This window comes from Trichoplax adhaerens, genomic scaffold (assembly GCF_000150275.1).
Source record: "Trichoplax adhaerens TRIADscaffold_6 genomic scaffold, whole genome shotgun sequence".
Lineage (NCBI taxonomy): Eukaryota > Metazoa > Placozoa > Uniplacotomia > Trichoplacea > Trichoplacidae > Trichoplax > Trichoplax adhaerens.
In genome coordinates this window covers 79,311-94,505 of record NW_002060948.1, presented here as the reverse complement: position 1 = coordinate 94,505, position 15,195 = coordinate 79,311, and the positions used below count along the sequence as shown (strand labels likewise).

The window sequence follows — 15,195 nt, the reverse complement described above, 5'->3', positions numbered from 1 at the left end:
GTGTAAATATATCACCTTGCCAAGTAAAGAAACTTAGTAAAGACTTGTTCTGAAAACGCATTATCTAAGACAGTACTTCCATTTTTTCCCATAGGTCCGCGTAGAGTTACTTTAAGCGATTTAGTTTCCTATTTATTAAGTAGAATCGAATCACTAATACATACAACAAAACTACAGAACACTAGCTATATAATAATACAGTATTGCTGTACATACCCGTTCATAAATCTGAATAAAATTTCCTAGTTGTTTGGCTAGTATATGCTTCCTACAATCATTTCAAATATACGAGTTATTCTAAAGTATTGCAAGGCTCTTGTTAAAATCAATTATTTGCTATTATCAGAATAAACCTATGGTGAATCGGTAGCTTTCGGTTCGGTATATCAACAATAAATGGTTGTTGCAAGTTTAGCACAGCGCGTTTAAGAAATTGGATGACTAAATCCTAGTATAAATATTTATAACCAGTACCGAAATAAGCAATAATTGTAAACAAGATTGACGGGATGTTCGGAAAACTATCATTTAGTTATAACTTACTAATTGCGTATCTTTGGTATGAGCTTCATCCTCTGTCGGTTCCCTGTAAAATATTTACGAAAAAAAGAATATTGTTGTTGTTACTCTTATATATAGGTACATTCAGAAACCGTTTAATCCTACAATACACTAAGATTGCGTAAACATATTGCATCAACTATGGATATATTTAATTTAGTACTTCGCTTCCATAATCCAACGTTGCTGAATTCTCTGTAAGTATGTTGAAAAAGCTTGACGAACCTCAATTTTACTATTTTATCAAAATTGATAACGAATATTCATTAGGTGGTATAGTATAAATTATGCAAGATTTACAGTTGATATTTCGTTAGCTATTATACCATAATTCCCAATCAAATATTCAACAGAAGTAAAAACGTATAAAAATGGTTACTTTTTGTTAATACCTTAACATATTTCCTTTCTTTGAAACATTATGGACTAAACTATCCGATGTAGAACGAGTAAACACCTTAGTGACCTTAGGCTGCGCCATTTGGACATTATGTTTTCGATCTGTAGACTCTAGTTCTCCTTGTGCTAAAGGTTGATGATAGCCAGACCTTTCATTTACCATTTCTACAGATCATAAAAGCAACATTTTCCTTGGTGTTATTGACGTAAAACTTATTAATAACTCTATACGTATGTATTTACTAGATGTACCAGTAGCATTTTCACCAGTTAATGAACGATTTTTGTTTGATTTCATAGGTGAAAACTTGCCCTATTTATAATTTATGTTTTGATTTTAGAAATTTTATCATTACAAAGATTACTAGCTGAAGCTTTCGAGCAACTTACAAACGACAAACTGCTCTGATAATGAGCCATTCGTTCTTCAAGTGTAATTGCGTGGCTATTGCCTTCATGCTAAAAGTTTGCAATTTTACACAATTAAGAAATGTAAAATGAGTACAATATTGATACACTTTGGAATACAAAACAAAGCCGATCTCCCATTTTAATATCTAATTCTGTACAATGATTTGAACACGGTTTTTACTGCTGACTCTATTGATTGTATAAAGTGGGTTCAAATAACCAAAAATGTAATAATACTACGCCATTTATCATATGATCAAAAATTCAAAATATTTAATGATTAGGTTGCAGTTTTTAGAAATGACAGTATACGGCTCCTCCCGTAAATTAAAACTGACTGTAATGCCACTCTACTACAAAAGGATTTACAAGTTGATTGTAAGAAATTTTTACTTACGGTCAGCACACTCTGCGGACATAAATGTTTATGTAATACTACAGACCTACATCAAATCACAGTAACATAATAAATTTTTTATCATCAAGAATTTAACAATATAAATATAATTTCATAAATTATCTTTCCATACTTTCGTTTCCACTTGAAATTATTTTCGTTAACCATCAGTTGCTTAGCCCTAAAGAGAGTAATTAATTCATTCAGTTAGATAATACTACCTTTAGGTACCTTTATATCTCCAAATGCGATTGAAAGATTCTTATTTATTAATTAAGCATACTTCTCAGGAAAGAGGCTACAGAACAATGTCGCGTTTAGAGTGCTGTGCTGCTCTAAGTATAACCTGAATAAAACAGTTATAGATTTCCAGTAAGTAAATAATTAAAAATACAATTACGAATATATAACTATCTAAAATGACCCTTACCCATACAATTCTAACGAATCTGGAGAAGGAAATATCCTCACGAAACCACCTCGCCTTTTATGTTCCTCTTTAATGTCATACATTAATCGTGCCTCATCCTGAGTAAGACGAAATGGCAACCCTGGCCTTTTAATCTTAGCACTAGAGTTTGCCCTAGAATTCTTTACAGTTTGAAGTGAAAATAATTATCATTCTGCATTTAACAGTATGCAAATTTAAAAAAATTGCCATCTCCCCTATGCAATGTCTCTATGCTTACAGAATCGTTCCCATACGCTTTATTTAACTGATGTGAAATTTTCATGGGCTTTCTCGTTATAATCGGATCATGTGCGGCGATTCCTGTAAGAATAGTCGATAATACTTGATGCTGTACCGAGAATTTGCTAAATCTTATAAATTAAACTCACCAATGATATTGAACGTATCACAAATTAAGCTAGACTTGATTTTGAAATCCATAGGTGTATCACTGCAATAAAATTTGATAAGCAGAAAAGCCGACTAGTTAATTACATGATTATTGAATTATACTTGTAATACCATATTTTCATTATTATTATTACATATTTTGTATTAACTGACCATGCTAAACTAGGTGATAGATTAACTTCTAGTACCCACGGTCTAAGGTCTTCATCTACCAGGATGTCAAATCCGTAAATCTCTAATATATATTGAATCACAGCAAAAATGCAGTATAATAAAACCATAATCAATAATCCAAGTTATGAAGAATCGTTGGAGTTATACCAAAGCAATTTCTTCTATGTGGCAAAAAAGATTTGCAGGCCGTTGCAATAGGTAGCTCAGCACTTATTATCGTCTTAATTATGACGTCTTCAATTCTAATCATCAAGGCTATAATAGAGGAATTTCGTCAAGAATTAAATAAATTAGAATACTCTTAATTTCTATATCAATTATTAGTGTGCATTACCAGTAGTATCTTCTCCATATTCATTTAAATATCTAAGCATAGCACTCATACTCCATTTGTTACCAAAATCTTCAACGTTTGGGTCTTCACATCTGTAGGCAAGGAGAATAACATTGGTGAATAGGATCAGACTTTTATCATGATATGCATCTCCTATACTATACCTGATATAATCGTTACTTTTCTTATTGATACTATAATTAGTCAGATGCATACAAGCTTTATTTATATTTCTAACTCCATTGTCATATTTCATAGTAGCAAATCTGTGATGGTCAGTAAAAAAGATTATGATCATAAGTTAATGCCTAATTGAAAGATGAAAACTTCCCACGTAAGCCAAGGTGATTAGTGTCGTCATCCAAGATTATCAATAAATTAACAGAGTTATACGATACCTTGTTAGGCCTTCTTTATACAAGTAAATTACTAACGGATCGTAGGATGTTACAAGAACATACAATCGAATGTCAAATTTATAGCCTAGGTGAGTATGCATTAAAAAAGAATAATAGCTTAAGTATTTGCATCAGTACAAATATTATTTATGCATTAATGTAAATAGATTTATAAATGAATCTCATTCTTTAGATTTGTAAATCAAAAATAAAACTTACCATCAATACAATAAGGATTGCGAACATAGCGGGACACAACTAACTTTTCATCTAGAGGGACTTGATTCGGCTATAAGAGTTGACATCATAACAAATTTTATGGTAAAGTCTATCATTTTAGTAACAAAGATAAACTAAAACTATAATAAGAGAAGTCAATTTGCAGTACATTACACGGATTATAATATGGTATCTAAACTATGATACGTTAGAAAAACGTAATTAATCCGACAAGGTTAATGCAAAACAAAAACAAAGAAATTTATCCAAATGGAAATTTAGACGATATATTTCTTGACTTACTTGGCTGACCAGAAATATTCCACGACCTCTAGATGAAGCGATAGGCTTAACAATCCATAGTCCTTTTTCTCTCTTAAATGTTGCTATTTAAAAGTGGAGCTTTGATTACTTACGATCATAAGCGAAATTCTCCGTAGCAAAAGACAACAAAATCAAATGTTGCATGAATAATTACCATAAAATTCGTTATATTCCTCTGGTAATACAAAAGTCTTTGGTACAAAATCAAAGGTCTTGCTTGACTAAAAATTAAATTATAATTGGCCTAAAATCAATAAACTAAATCGGTAGACCCAAATATTACGGTACTCTCTTACCTGATGTTGCATCCTTTGCACATTCTTAAACATTCGATCTTTGCGTGTAACCTCGTACGATCTATTTTTCGTTATCGAAATTTAGTATAGGTTAAGCTGATATGCATAATTATGATAGAATCTTATCACATGAAACAGTGAAAAGTGACGATAAATCTTCCAGATATAACGTATTTTACAGTGCGATTTACTAGTAGCACCTAAACGTTAAATACTCATATCAATAACAGACTATTATTATACGAATATATGAACGAGAGTAAATAACGATAAGGTTTTCTTGATTTAATGTATTTATGGAGCAATCTACTAATAGCATCTAATTCTTGAAACATACTTATAGCTCTACGGCTCCCTTATTGATATAGCATTATAACTTTCAATTAAGCCAAAATTGCGAATTTTGAAAATCAACTGTATCTAATAGGTTGTAACTTAATTTAACTATAACCTACACTTTTAGGGGCAATATAGATGATTGATTTGAAGTAACAATTTAATAATTAATAATTGTAATCTCAGCGAGTATGCAATTAAATGATGCCATCTATTTAGTCGTTACTAATAATTAATAAAATAGTATAAAAGGTGTATAGTCACTACTTACAGCAATTATTTAATGACATAAAACTACAATGATCAACATAGAAGTAATTCATAGCAAAAAAAAAAGGTAGTCACGATGTATTTGCAAGACCTAGGAAAATGATTAATGCGTTGGTAATCGAGGAGACCGCGCATAAGATAAGGTTTTAAATGTGATCCAGTCCACATTATATTAAAATTGGAACTATTAGGATGAGCCTAATCCATAATATCAAAGAGAGATAAGTTAGCACTACTTTAACATTGTAAAATAAATTAATTATTGGCTAATCCATGTTAGTATCAATAATTACGTATTTATTTATGTCTATCAGCATTAACATAAGCATGTTATGGATTACATGAAGAAAGCGCTACCTCTCGAAATCCATGGGCTGTTAATACTTGATGGATTAATTTACAATCACACATTACTTTATAAGCCATGTGGAATTTATCTATGAAATGATATAAAATATCGACCATATTTAAATCATTAACAATTCGACGTTTGGTTGCTGTCTCAACAAGCGTAGCAAGAACTTTATGGCTACATATTAGACAAATTAATTATTGAATGGTTTAGCTATCTTATCTCTTCTTTCACTATTACTGATATCCTATTAGTATACCGTATTTCGTTAACGATGGCTAGTATTTATTTTTCATGATAGACCATTGGTTGGTATTATGCATGCATGATTGATTGATTTATTTGATAATAAGGATGATTTATCGTCTATACGGATAGGTAGTTAATTAACATCTTACCTCCTATCGATTTATAGCGTTGATCGACAGCACATGCAGTCAGCTCGGGTCGAAAAATAATTACGGGTAAATCTTTTTTAGGGCCAGCCCACAAGATGACCGGCTCTTTGCTAGAAGTAATGTAATCGTATATAGATATCAATATTTAGTAGCAGTTATGATTGTCAATAGCTCATGACTGCAATTCTCCATCATACTTCACACACTGATTAGTATGCAATCAAAACAGTCATTAACGACATGCTCGCTATTGTCCACCGCACTGATTTAATCTACTGTCTTTCTATATTAATCCATGCATCGATTTAATAGAGCTCAATACACTAATTGACTTGTACTCTATCATCCTAATGATAGAAACAACTTGAATTTTAGGCAACGACTGAAATTTTTAATAATTTACGTAGCCATTATTTATCCAATCAATATTACCCAAATTACCAAAATAATAATAATAATAATAATAATAATAATGATGTTATCCCTCCACTTTCAAGTGTAGGATGGGTGTATTTACTTTTCATCTACTTGATCACTTTCATCATCTTCTTCACTCAATGATGAAACAGATGATGATGAGGCATCTGCATCAGAGCAAAAGGAATCGTTATCGTAGTCATCATCGTCCATCATTCCTGCTCTATTGGCATCACTTGATGTTGATGAGATTTTTTTCTCCTTCAACTCGTTTTTGAAATTGGTTTTCTATTATGAACTTATGTCATAGTAACGTCTACTGATTGTAATCGGCGCTTGATGACCGTCTAGTCGTACAGTACTGTACAGTACTATACTGTACATTTGTCTACTGTAGTACGGTACAGTATGACTTGCACAGTACTGTAGATTATACAGTGAACAGTACTGTAGTGTTGACAAGTGAAAAGGACTTTGACAGCCTTATAACGGCCCCAGCCCATTCTGGCCCAGTAGCGAACACTTTGTCAGTGACTATTCAAATGACAAGGGGGCTGGAAACGGTGGAAAGCTGTAAGAAATGAGGAGGCCGACATTTTTTTGCAGGCATTTTACAGTACGCTACCATTATAACCGTTTTACACACTGTCGTGTGTAAAACCAGGGACTACTAGAAAGAGGGAGGGACGCGTAGCGGCCGTTCATTACAAAATCATGGGTGTACTCATCGCTAGGATAGCCAACGATCGTATCGTGTCCGTCCGTTCTTTCCAGCAGTCCGTAATTTTGTCTTCGCATTGACTCAGAGTTTGGAGTGACATCTCACTCCCGATACAGAATACTGTACTGTACAGTGTACAGTATACAGTGTACTGTACACTGTAGCGGCCGTTCATTACAAAATCATGTGTGTACTGTACTATACTGTACATCGCTAGGATAGCCAACTAGAGTAAAGCCAACGATCGTATCGTGTCCGTCCGTTCTTTCGAGCAGTCCGTGATTTTGTCTTCGCATTGATTCAGAGTTCGGAGTGACATCTCACTCCCGATACAGAATACTGTCCACTGTAGCGGCCGTTCATTACAAAAATAGTCGGTGTAGATAACAGAGCTATTGCTCATGGTAGTACTGTACAAGTAGTGCAGATATATTGTCCATAGTCGGTATTCCAACGCCGTACTGTGAAGGACTCCTCGCTAGGATAGCTAAACGATCGTATCGTGTCCGTCCGTTCTTTCGAGCAGGCCGTGATTTTGTCTTCGCATTGATTCAGACAGAGTTCGGAGGGACGCCTCACTCCCGATACAGAATATTGTTACACTATAGATTCTGAATGCTGCAGTACAGTACAGTACTGTACTACAGTATACAGTACATACTTTGCAGTACATTGTACTGTATCGATCCACTTTGTGAGAAGAGTAGTCCCAGATTTTATCGTGGCACTGAGTCAGCAGTCAGACAGAAATTGGAGAGACGTCGCACTCCGATACAGAATGTTGTTCACTGCTAAAGGTCTTCATGGTCTCTGGTCTGGTTCGGTCCGGACCAGGGTCAATTCACACAAAGCACTGCTGTACAGTACACTGTACCGTACTGTTCAGTCAAATTCGTGAGTGTACCGCATGTACAGTACATTGTACTGTACTGGACTACAGTACAGTACTGTATTGTAGTAGCATACAGTACTGTACAGTACAGTACTGTACATACTGTAGGAGACTCAACACTGCAACGCACTCTCAATCGCATCCTCCAGCCCTCTGCTCGGCAAGCGTGCAATATGGCTGCAATCACAAGAGCGATGAGCGTTTTTGGCTTGCGATCAACTGCTTTAAGCGTCCGCTATGTTATTCCAATACGTGGTGATGGAAAAAAGAAAAAAAAATCCAAAGTAAAAAATAAACTAACCCAACAACAACAACAAAAGGCAAAATTAAACTCTAAACTAGCTAAAGCAGCTCAGCAAGAACAAGAAGAGGCAAAGAAACGTAAAAAATTTGTCGATCCTCCTGTAGATAGTAAGTGGTTAAAAGAGGACAGAAAAAGAAATATCCAAAACAACAATCCAGAGGAAGAGGAGAGAAGAATTTTATTATTAAAGGAATGGTCTCGATATAAGATGAACCAACACCGTTCGGATTTAATCAAATTTCAAGATATATACAAAAGTCGAAATCAAGCGTTGCTTCAATTAAAGGTTTTATCTCCATCGCTCTATGCTAAAGCTTTACAAGCCGATCCACAATTATTCCCATATCAATGCAACGGGCCAACTTTTACTCCACCAATTGCAGGATATGATCAACCTGAGGCGGAAGTTACCACAAAATAGAATTTTTCAATTATTGCGCTGTAATACAGTACAATTCATAGACGCAACACATTATTTTTTTAAGATTTTCGCTTAGGTTTGTAAGAGACTACGAAATGTTCTTCAGGGTCTTCGCTTTGGTGACATTCTCTAGAAAAGGATTGTAAAATGGTTAAAAGACATTTTTTAAACACAATAGGACCATACAATCTTACAAATAATAACACTTAAGCTTAAACATCTTGTACAAACTATGCTGTAACTGGCACAATAGATATGACATAAATATTGTATGCTTGGAAGTAAACTGCATCACTAGCAGGTGCAATGCCATTCGAACACTGGTAATTTTATGCTATTTTTACTTGTAACATCTCTTGCAATATAAATCATCATCACATCCGCGGCATCGTAATGAAGCATCCCGATTACATATCGTACACCATGGTAATTCCTCGTCTTCTTCATCGTCATGGTTTGCCTTCTTTTCCAGTAAATTTCCTAGTGTTAAGTAAATTCCATATTTCAATATCTTAGCAAGATGAAAATCTCTGCTATTCTTAAATGCAGACCTTAAAAAATCAAGATGAATACTATCGCATAGCAATCCTATTTTGATTATAATAATATTTATACCAAAAACACATGTATACAAAATTGATACTTTATTAAACCAACCGTATCCAGACTGTTGAAGACCTTGATCCATCTGAGCTTCTAGTATAATCTTATCATAAATTTAAGAAACAAAAATTTATGCAAAGGTATTAAATGTAAATGTAATGGAATAATTATGTCTGTATAGTTCTCTAGGTGAAAATGTATACAGTATAACTACAATTGAGCGATGTATCAAATGCTGATATTTATAATCTTTTGGTGCCTTGAAGCAAAAATGTTCCAATCTAATACTATCACTGTATTCTATCATGAGCTAACATTATTAAATTTAAACTCAATCAAAGAACACAGACTTGAGACTTAATTTCTAAGAAAATTAAAATCCTTATCGGTTACATCGTACCTGCTTTAGTAATTTGCTAGCTGATGTTTCATCATCATCGCTGTCAACCTCATCGGTATAAGCGTTGAATCCATGTGCACCTTGATTTTCCTTATCAGCTAATAAATTAATACACCAATTAATAAACAAGTTGTCTTTATAGCTGGTAATTTCCAATATACATAAATAACATATCAGCGTAAAATTTCCATGTTCTATAAAATAACTACTCTACTATACAGACTATAAATACGACTACAAGTATATTAGTAAATTCTCTATCTGGATCTTGCAGTCTATCACCAATGTGATAGCACTATTGAGAACTAGCTAACTACAGTAATTACCCTTCAAGGCTTTAAGTCTTGATTCTAAGTCTTTTACTTTATCTTGTAATTTATCATCTTCTATCATATCTATCTGCATTTGTTGCATAAGTTTTTCAGCTTCGGAAATATCCATTGCCTGATTAGTGCTAGATTCTGAAAGTAATTCCTGCGGTGGCTTAATGGATGATGGCCCGTAATCTAATTGAACTTCGTCCTCAGTTCTGTTGATTAACTCATCAATTTGTTCGGTTTCGGTTCGATGTTTCTGAACCAGCTAAAGTAAATTACAATAATAAGCAGCGAGCTTGAGAAATTTTATAAGTGCTCCTTCTACTTTGGAAACTATGACATAATATCAGAGAGATTATAATCCTCAGTTCGGTCGTTTGACTGTAACGTAAATATTTAAGTTACCAGTGATTGCTTGGTGCTGGAATAGTTCTCACCACGTAGTTTACATAAGCGTTCTTCGATATCTTTATCCGATACTAATCAACATATTAAATAAAAAAGTTATAATAGTTTTAATTTGGATCCCTAAGCAATAGTACAGGAATTGGTTGCCTATAAACTGAATAGTCTTACTATTGATATCGAAAGAAAGTATTTAAATTATGCATACTTACCTTTACACGGATTGTCCTTCAGTTTATCAAGTCGTTCCTTGATATCTTTGGTATCGCAGACGTTTACTCTTTCTTTCTCATTACGAAGGTGCTCTAGTCGTTCTTCAATATCCTTTACACTTTGTACGTTAGAGGAATGAAAATCTTCTTCACTGTTAGTATATTTAAGTCCACTACCTCTCTGGTTAGCGTGTTTGCTGCGTTGTTTTTGCGCGGTAAGTTGAGCACTTGTATAATTAAGTGAGGAAAAACTAGCTGCCTACAGAAGTAACAATATTGCTGTAAAATACTAAGATAAAAATCTTTATCTTACGTTTTAATTCAATTCAGTATACCTGTTCATTAACAGCTTTCGATGCCTTTTGCTTATTTCCATCACTTTCACTTAATATTACGGTAAATTTATTATTAACAAGTAAAATTACAAAGATGCGATTTTTAGAAATTCTATACGTATCACTTTTACTTTAATATTACGGTAAATTGATTATTAACAAGTAAAATTACAAAGTTGCGATTTTTAGAAATTCAATATACGTATCACTTTCACTTTGATATTACGGTAAATTTATTATTACCAAGTAAAGATTACTAAGATGTAATTTTTAAAAATTCTATATACGTACCGTTGATATTACATTATAAAGACTATTGACTATCATATTACTAATACCCTAATTTGTCCCATTACCATTACCAGTACTATAAGTACACAGTTATGTAAGTGCGCACAATTTTATTTAATAGAGCTCAAATTGTCAATCTAATTTTAACTTACTTCTTTAAGCAATCTTTACAGATCAAATTACCATCATGAGTGGATTTGAATAGGCAATTCTTGCAGAATAACTTATTACAGCGTCTACAGTAATTCTGTTTGTAATAAGTATGAAATCAGTTAAGAGCTCAAAAATCAGAATTAATACGGTAAATTAAGTAACAGTAGCTAATTCTTATTTACTAGCACGATTTACTTGTACAGATTTACATAAATTTTGGCAATATATTCTGTGCAAGCAAAAGTATGATCACCCTATGCACGGATATAAAATCGAGTAGGATAACGAATACTACACTGTATGTTGTATATATGACGTTATGTTAAATTATAACACTGTATCAATCAATAAATGAAATTTATTTATTTCCAATCGTACGTTCATAAAATGTAGATAAATTACCTGACGCTTAAGAAGACCAAATTTTGCAGCACATTTATAGCACATCATTTTGATCCTGATCTAATTAATAACAGAATATGAATACTAGATTAATTCTTCTTGTAACACATTGATAAGTCTCCAAATGGAGATGCATTATACAGTAATCCCTAAACTGTTTGATTACTCGATTCGTAAGCTCTAACAGAACTGCTTCAATATCTTTTTCTACTTGGTCATTAGGCCTACTATACATGTACTGTATTTACATAGTCTATGGTATACGCTTTATTTAATCAATCAAGGCGTTTCACCAACATCGTCAATCAAATTTTGTAATGAAATATCAAACTGAGAGCAATATACGCGCGTACAAAATCAATCTGTAGACGATTACGGTATGACCATAAAATAGAATTCTACGCAACAGCCTAACCACACATTAACAACCATTAGCGTGAAAGATTAATTAAATAAATTATGGGCGTCATAATTCCTGATATCGATTAGCCAGCAGTTTTTTTATTAATATCAAGGAAAAAGAGAAGTAATTCACTAAGTTCTATAGCTGCATAGATTAAATACTGCTATTCTACTTTCGATTCACGTACTATTATTAAACTCCGTTTAAAGCCTTTACAACATTGGTGAAACAATGTGAGCATATAATATAATTATTAAATTCATTAACCAGAAGTTATAATGGTCACCCTTACAATAATAAACTCAATGGATTCTGAAATGGCAAAAACGTTTATTTTACTAAATGTTCTTTTATTATAGAGTAACCTTACAGTCAAAGCAATAGCGTAATGAGTGATAAACTAGAACGTTAGTGAATTTTTATTGTACTAGACATTTAAATGTAGAGGATATAGCTATCACGTATAAACATTGAATATCGAATTGATGTCTTATATTGTTGTTAAAAATAATTGATGTCCCATTCACTTTTACGATATCAATCAAATACCTACGTAAGCCTATAACTGTTACGATTTCAGCTTTCTGAACGACCAAGAATGGCTAAAGACTACCAAAGACCAACTGGCTACCAACGATTGTCTTTGATTATAGTCAAAACACGTTATAATATTATAGATACTTTCTTTACTCCCTAACGTCCGTTTTGATAATTGAAAAATTCTGATCAATGTCTGATCAATGAGAAAGTACTTTTTTTTTTTGTAAACAGATCCAAGTTCTGTCCAATTACTAGTCCTCAACTGAAAATTGTATAACACTAAACGTGGTTATAGATAGAAATTCTATCTATCTAACGGCTCTAAATGATTATCTGTCATTCCATCATTCTAAATTTGTCCCAAAAAAGGTAAACTGACTACCATACAGTATACATCCACAACTCCAACGCTAAAAGAAGTGGGCAAAGCCTACTGCAGCTGTTGTCGATCGTATATGTATGTTTATATCACTAAAACTATACTTATACAATTGTTAAATCATACCGCATAGTAGGTAGGGCCTACAACAGAGACAGCAACTTGAATTGTCCATCCGTCTGTTGTTTTTACTAACTTCTATAGCAACTACAGTAAGTACTACTATTATCGATTTCGGTAGTGATTATATCAGAAACAGATCGGGTTGTACAGAAATGTACACCAAACCACTTGCACCATACAGTATACTGCATTTAATCATTGACCACTGCCACTCGAGCAGAAAGCATTGGTGAGAAATATTGTCTATGCCTATGGTGGTTAATCAACTCAACATGGAAAAGAAGCAAGAAGAAGAATCAGCGAAAGCAGAATGCACTCACCATGATAATAATGTTGAGCTAGGATTTATTGAGGAGGTCGATGATGAATTATTATTAACTAATCAATTTTTTCCAAGTAAGGTCGGTGGCAAACCAGTATGGCTAGATCTGCAAGGAATCCCTTCCGCAGCTAGCTTAACATGCAAGAATTGTGGAAACGTAATGCAATTCCTTATACAGCTATATTGCCCAGTAGATGGCGAATCTGCATGCTTTCATCGTACCATTTATATTTTTTGTTGCAGAGATGGACAGTGCCATCAGCGTTCTGCACAAGATTGTTTCCTTGTGTTTCGTAGCCAATTACCTCGTAATAATAGCTTTTATAGTAGCCAACCTCCTGATCGACAAAATCCTCAAAATTCATACGATAATTCACTCCTTACAAAGTGGTGTTCGTTATGTAGTTTATGTGGAATTCCGAGCGAAAAAAAATGCGCTAAATGTGGAACGCCGTATTGTTGTAGACAACATCAGGTATTTGATTGGAAGCACGGCCATCGTGAAAATTGTACTTCTGCAGCCAAAACACCCATATTTGCAAGCAATGATTACTTATTTCCGCAATATGATGTTTGTATCGATGATGATGATGAAGATAATGACAACGACGATGCTGATAGTAAATCTGATCATCCTACCGATTCCAAGCTGACTGGAGAAAACTACCATGATTATATTAAGTCCGACCTTGCTAATCAAATTACAGAAGCCGATATAAAATCTGTGGAAGATCATAATCATGACGAGGAATTTCTTGAATTTAAAGAAAAGATTCGCCTACAACCAGATCAAGTAAGTAATCAATGATACCATTCTTACATTATTTATGAACTGTTCTTACTCTCATTGTAGTTTTGTACATGACAGTAGAAACGTTTTTGGATAGTGACATCATTCAGTAAGTCATTATATCAATCTTGATATACGTGTAGATCCTAAGGTATAAGCGTAATGGAATTCCCCTATGGATTTCAAGCAAGGATATCCCCTCATCATCCGACATTCCAGGTTGTTCATGTGGAGCTAAACGTATATTCGAGTTTCAGGTAAAGACATTGGAACTTAAACTTAACATTCAGCATATACAGTAATATGCAACACTTTAGATTAGTGTATAGTATTAGATGAATAAATGGCATAACTTAGGCTACAATCAAGTTTGTAGACCGTATAGTATAGCAAAATATTCATACGAATGCGGTATTCCTTGGTCACATAGTCTCATGTTGCACTCTTGTAGTAGTCAAACTGTATAGACAAACGTTGTTAATATTACGTTTAATTCAATCATCTGTTCAATACCGTACAGTCATGTACACTTAATGTACTGTACTTCAAAACTAAAACACCGATACCTGCATCAAGGTAGTTACCGAAAGCTGTTATCTCCGTTATTAGATTATGCCTCAACTCCTCCATTATTTAAAGATTGAAAATTCTCAAACAAGCATCGATTGGGGTATATTGTTAGTTTACACTTGCAGCAAGAATTGCTTGCATAACAACAATGACAAATCCTCTAATGGGTATATGAAAGAATTTCTCTGGAGACAGAATTATTCATCAGCCGAAACCAAAAGTTAACAATTAACCTTTTTATATGCGTAGACTGTAAAGACGAATATTTTATTATATTGATAATAAAATTTTTATTTACTATGTAATTGTAGATATTAATTATGCTGCAAATACTTTATTCAATATTTTAGCTGTTAATCAGTAAAATGAATTGCCAGATTTTATTTGTACATTGCTCCCGCTTATTTCGATCTAAGTAGTTCATATATTAGATTTTGAACTGGAAGAACCAATTCAGCAGATAA

General features: G+C 33.4%; 4 protein-coding genes across 4 annotated transcripts; 2 read left to right on the top strand and 2 right to left on the bottom strand.

Annotated features, from left to right (window-relative positions):
- Positions 1–2,591: 2,591 nt before the first annotated feature.
- On the bottom strand, positions 2,592–5,858 carry TRIADDRAFT_27246 (uncharacterized protein; the record flags this gene model as incomplete). The annotated part of the gene is made up of 13 exons (XM_002113121.1): positions 2,592–2,670; positions 2,784–2,865; positions 2,952–3,059; positions 3,139–3,230; positions 3,303–3,404; positions 3,537–3,621; positions 3,756–3,825; positions 4,059–4,141; positions 4,234–4,295; positions 4,368–4,436; positions 5,073–5,179; positions 5,339–5,418; positions 5,732–5,858. Coding segments are annotated over 13 exons (1,146 nt in total), but the record flags the coding sequence as incomplete, so codon positions are not given.
- A 2,076-nt stretch (positions 5,859–7,934) lies between these two features.
- Positions 7,935–8,486, top strand: TRIADDRAFT_57036 (uncharacterized protein; the record flags this gene model as incomplete). The annotated part of the gene is made up of 1 exon (XM_002113498.1): positions 7,935–8,486. One exon carries the CDS (start codon positions 7,935–7,937, stop codon positions 8,484–8,486), a length of 552 nt encoding a protein of 183 aa, XP_002113534.1.
- A 59-nt stretch (positions 8,487–8,545) lies between these two features.
- TRIADDRAFT_57035 (uncharacterized protein) lies at positions 8,546–11,652 on the bottom strand (the record flags this gene model as incomplete). Its single annotated transcript, XM_002113120.1, has 10 exons — positions 8,546–8,615; positions 8,831–9,074; positions 9,144–9,192; positions 9,490–9,587; positions 9,816–10,071; positions 10,212–10,285; positions 10,424–10,682; positions 10,759–10,888; positions 11,202–11,296; positions 11,605–11,652. 10 exons carry the CDS (start codon positions 11,650–11,652, stop codon positions 8,546–8,548), a joined length of 1,323 nt encoding a protein of 440 aa, XP_002113156.1.
- A 1,669-nt stretch (positions 11,653–13,321) lies between these two features.
- On the top strand, positions 13,322–14,956 carry TRIADDRAFT_27184 (uncharacterized protein; the record flags this gene model as incomplete). Its single annotated transcript, XM_002113497.1, has 3 exons — positions 13,322–14,164; positions 14,305–14,418; positions 14,771–14,956. The coding sequence occupies 3 exons, from the start codon at positions 13,322–13,324 to the stop codon at positions 14,954–14,956; spliced, it is 1,143 nt and encodes a 380-aa protein (XP_002113533.1).
- Positions 14,957–15,195: the final 239 nt, after the last annotated feature.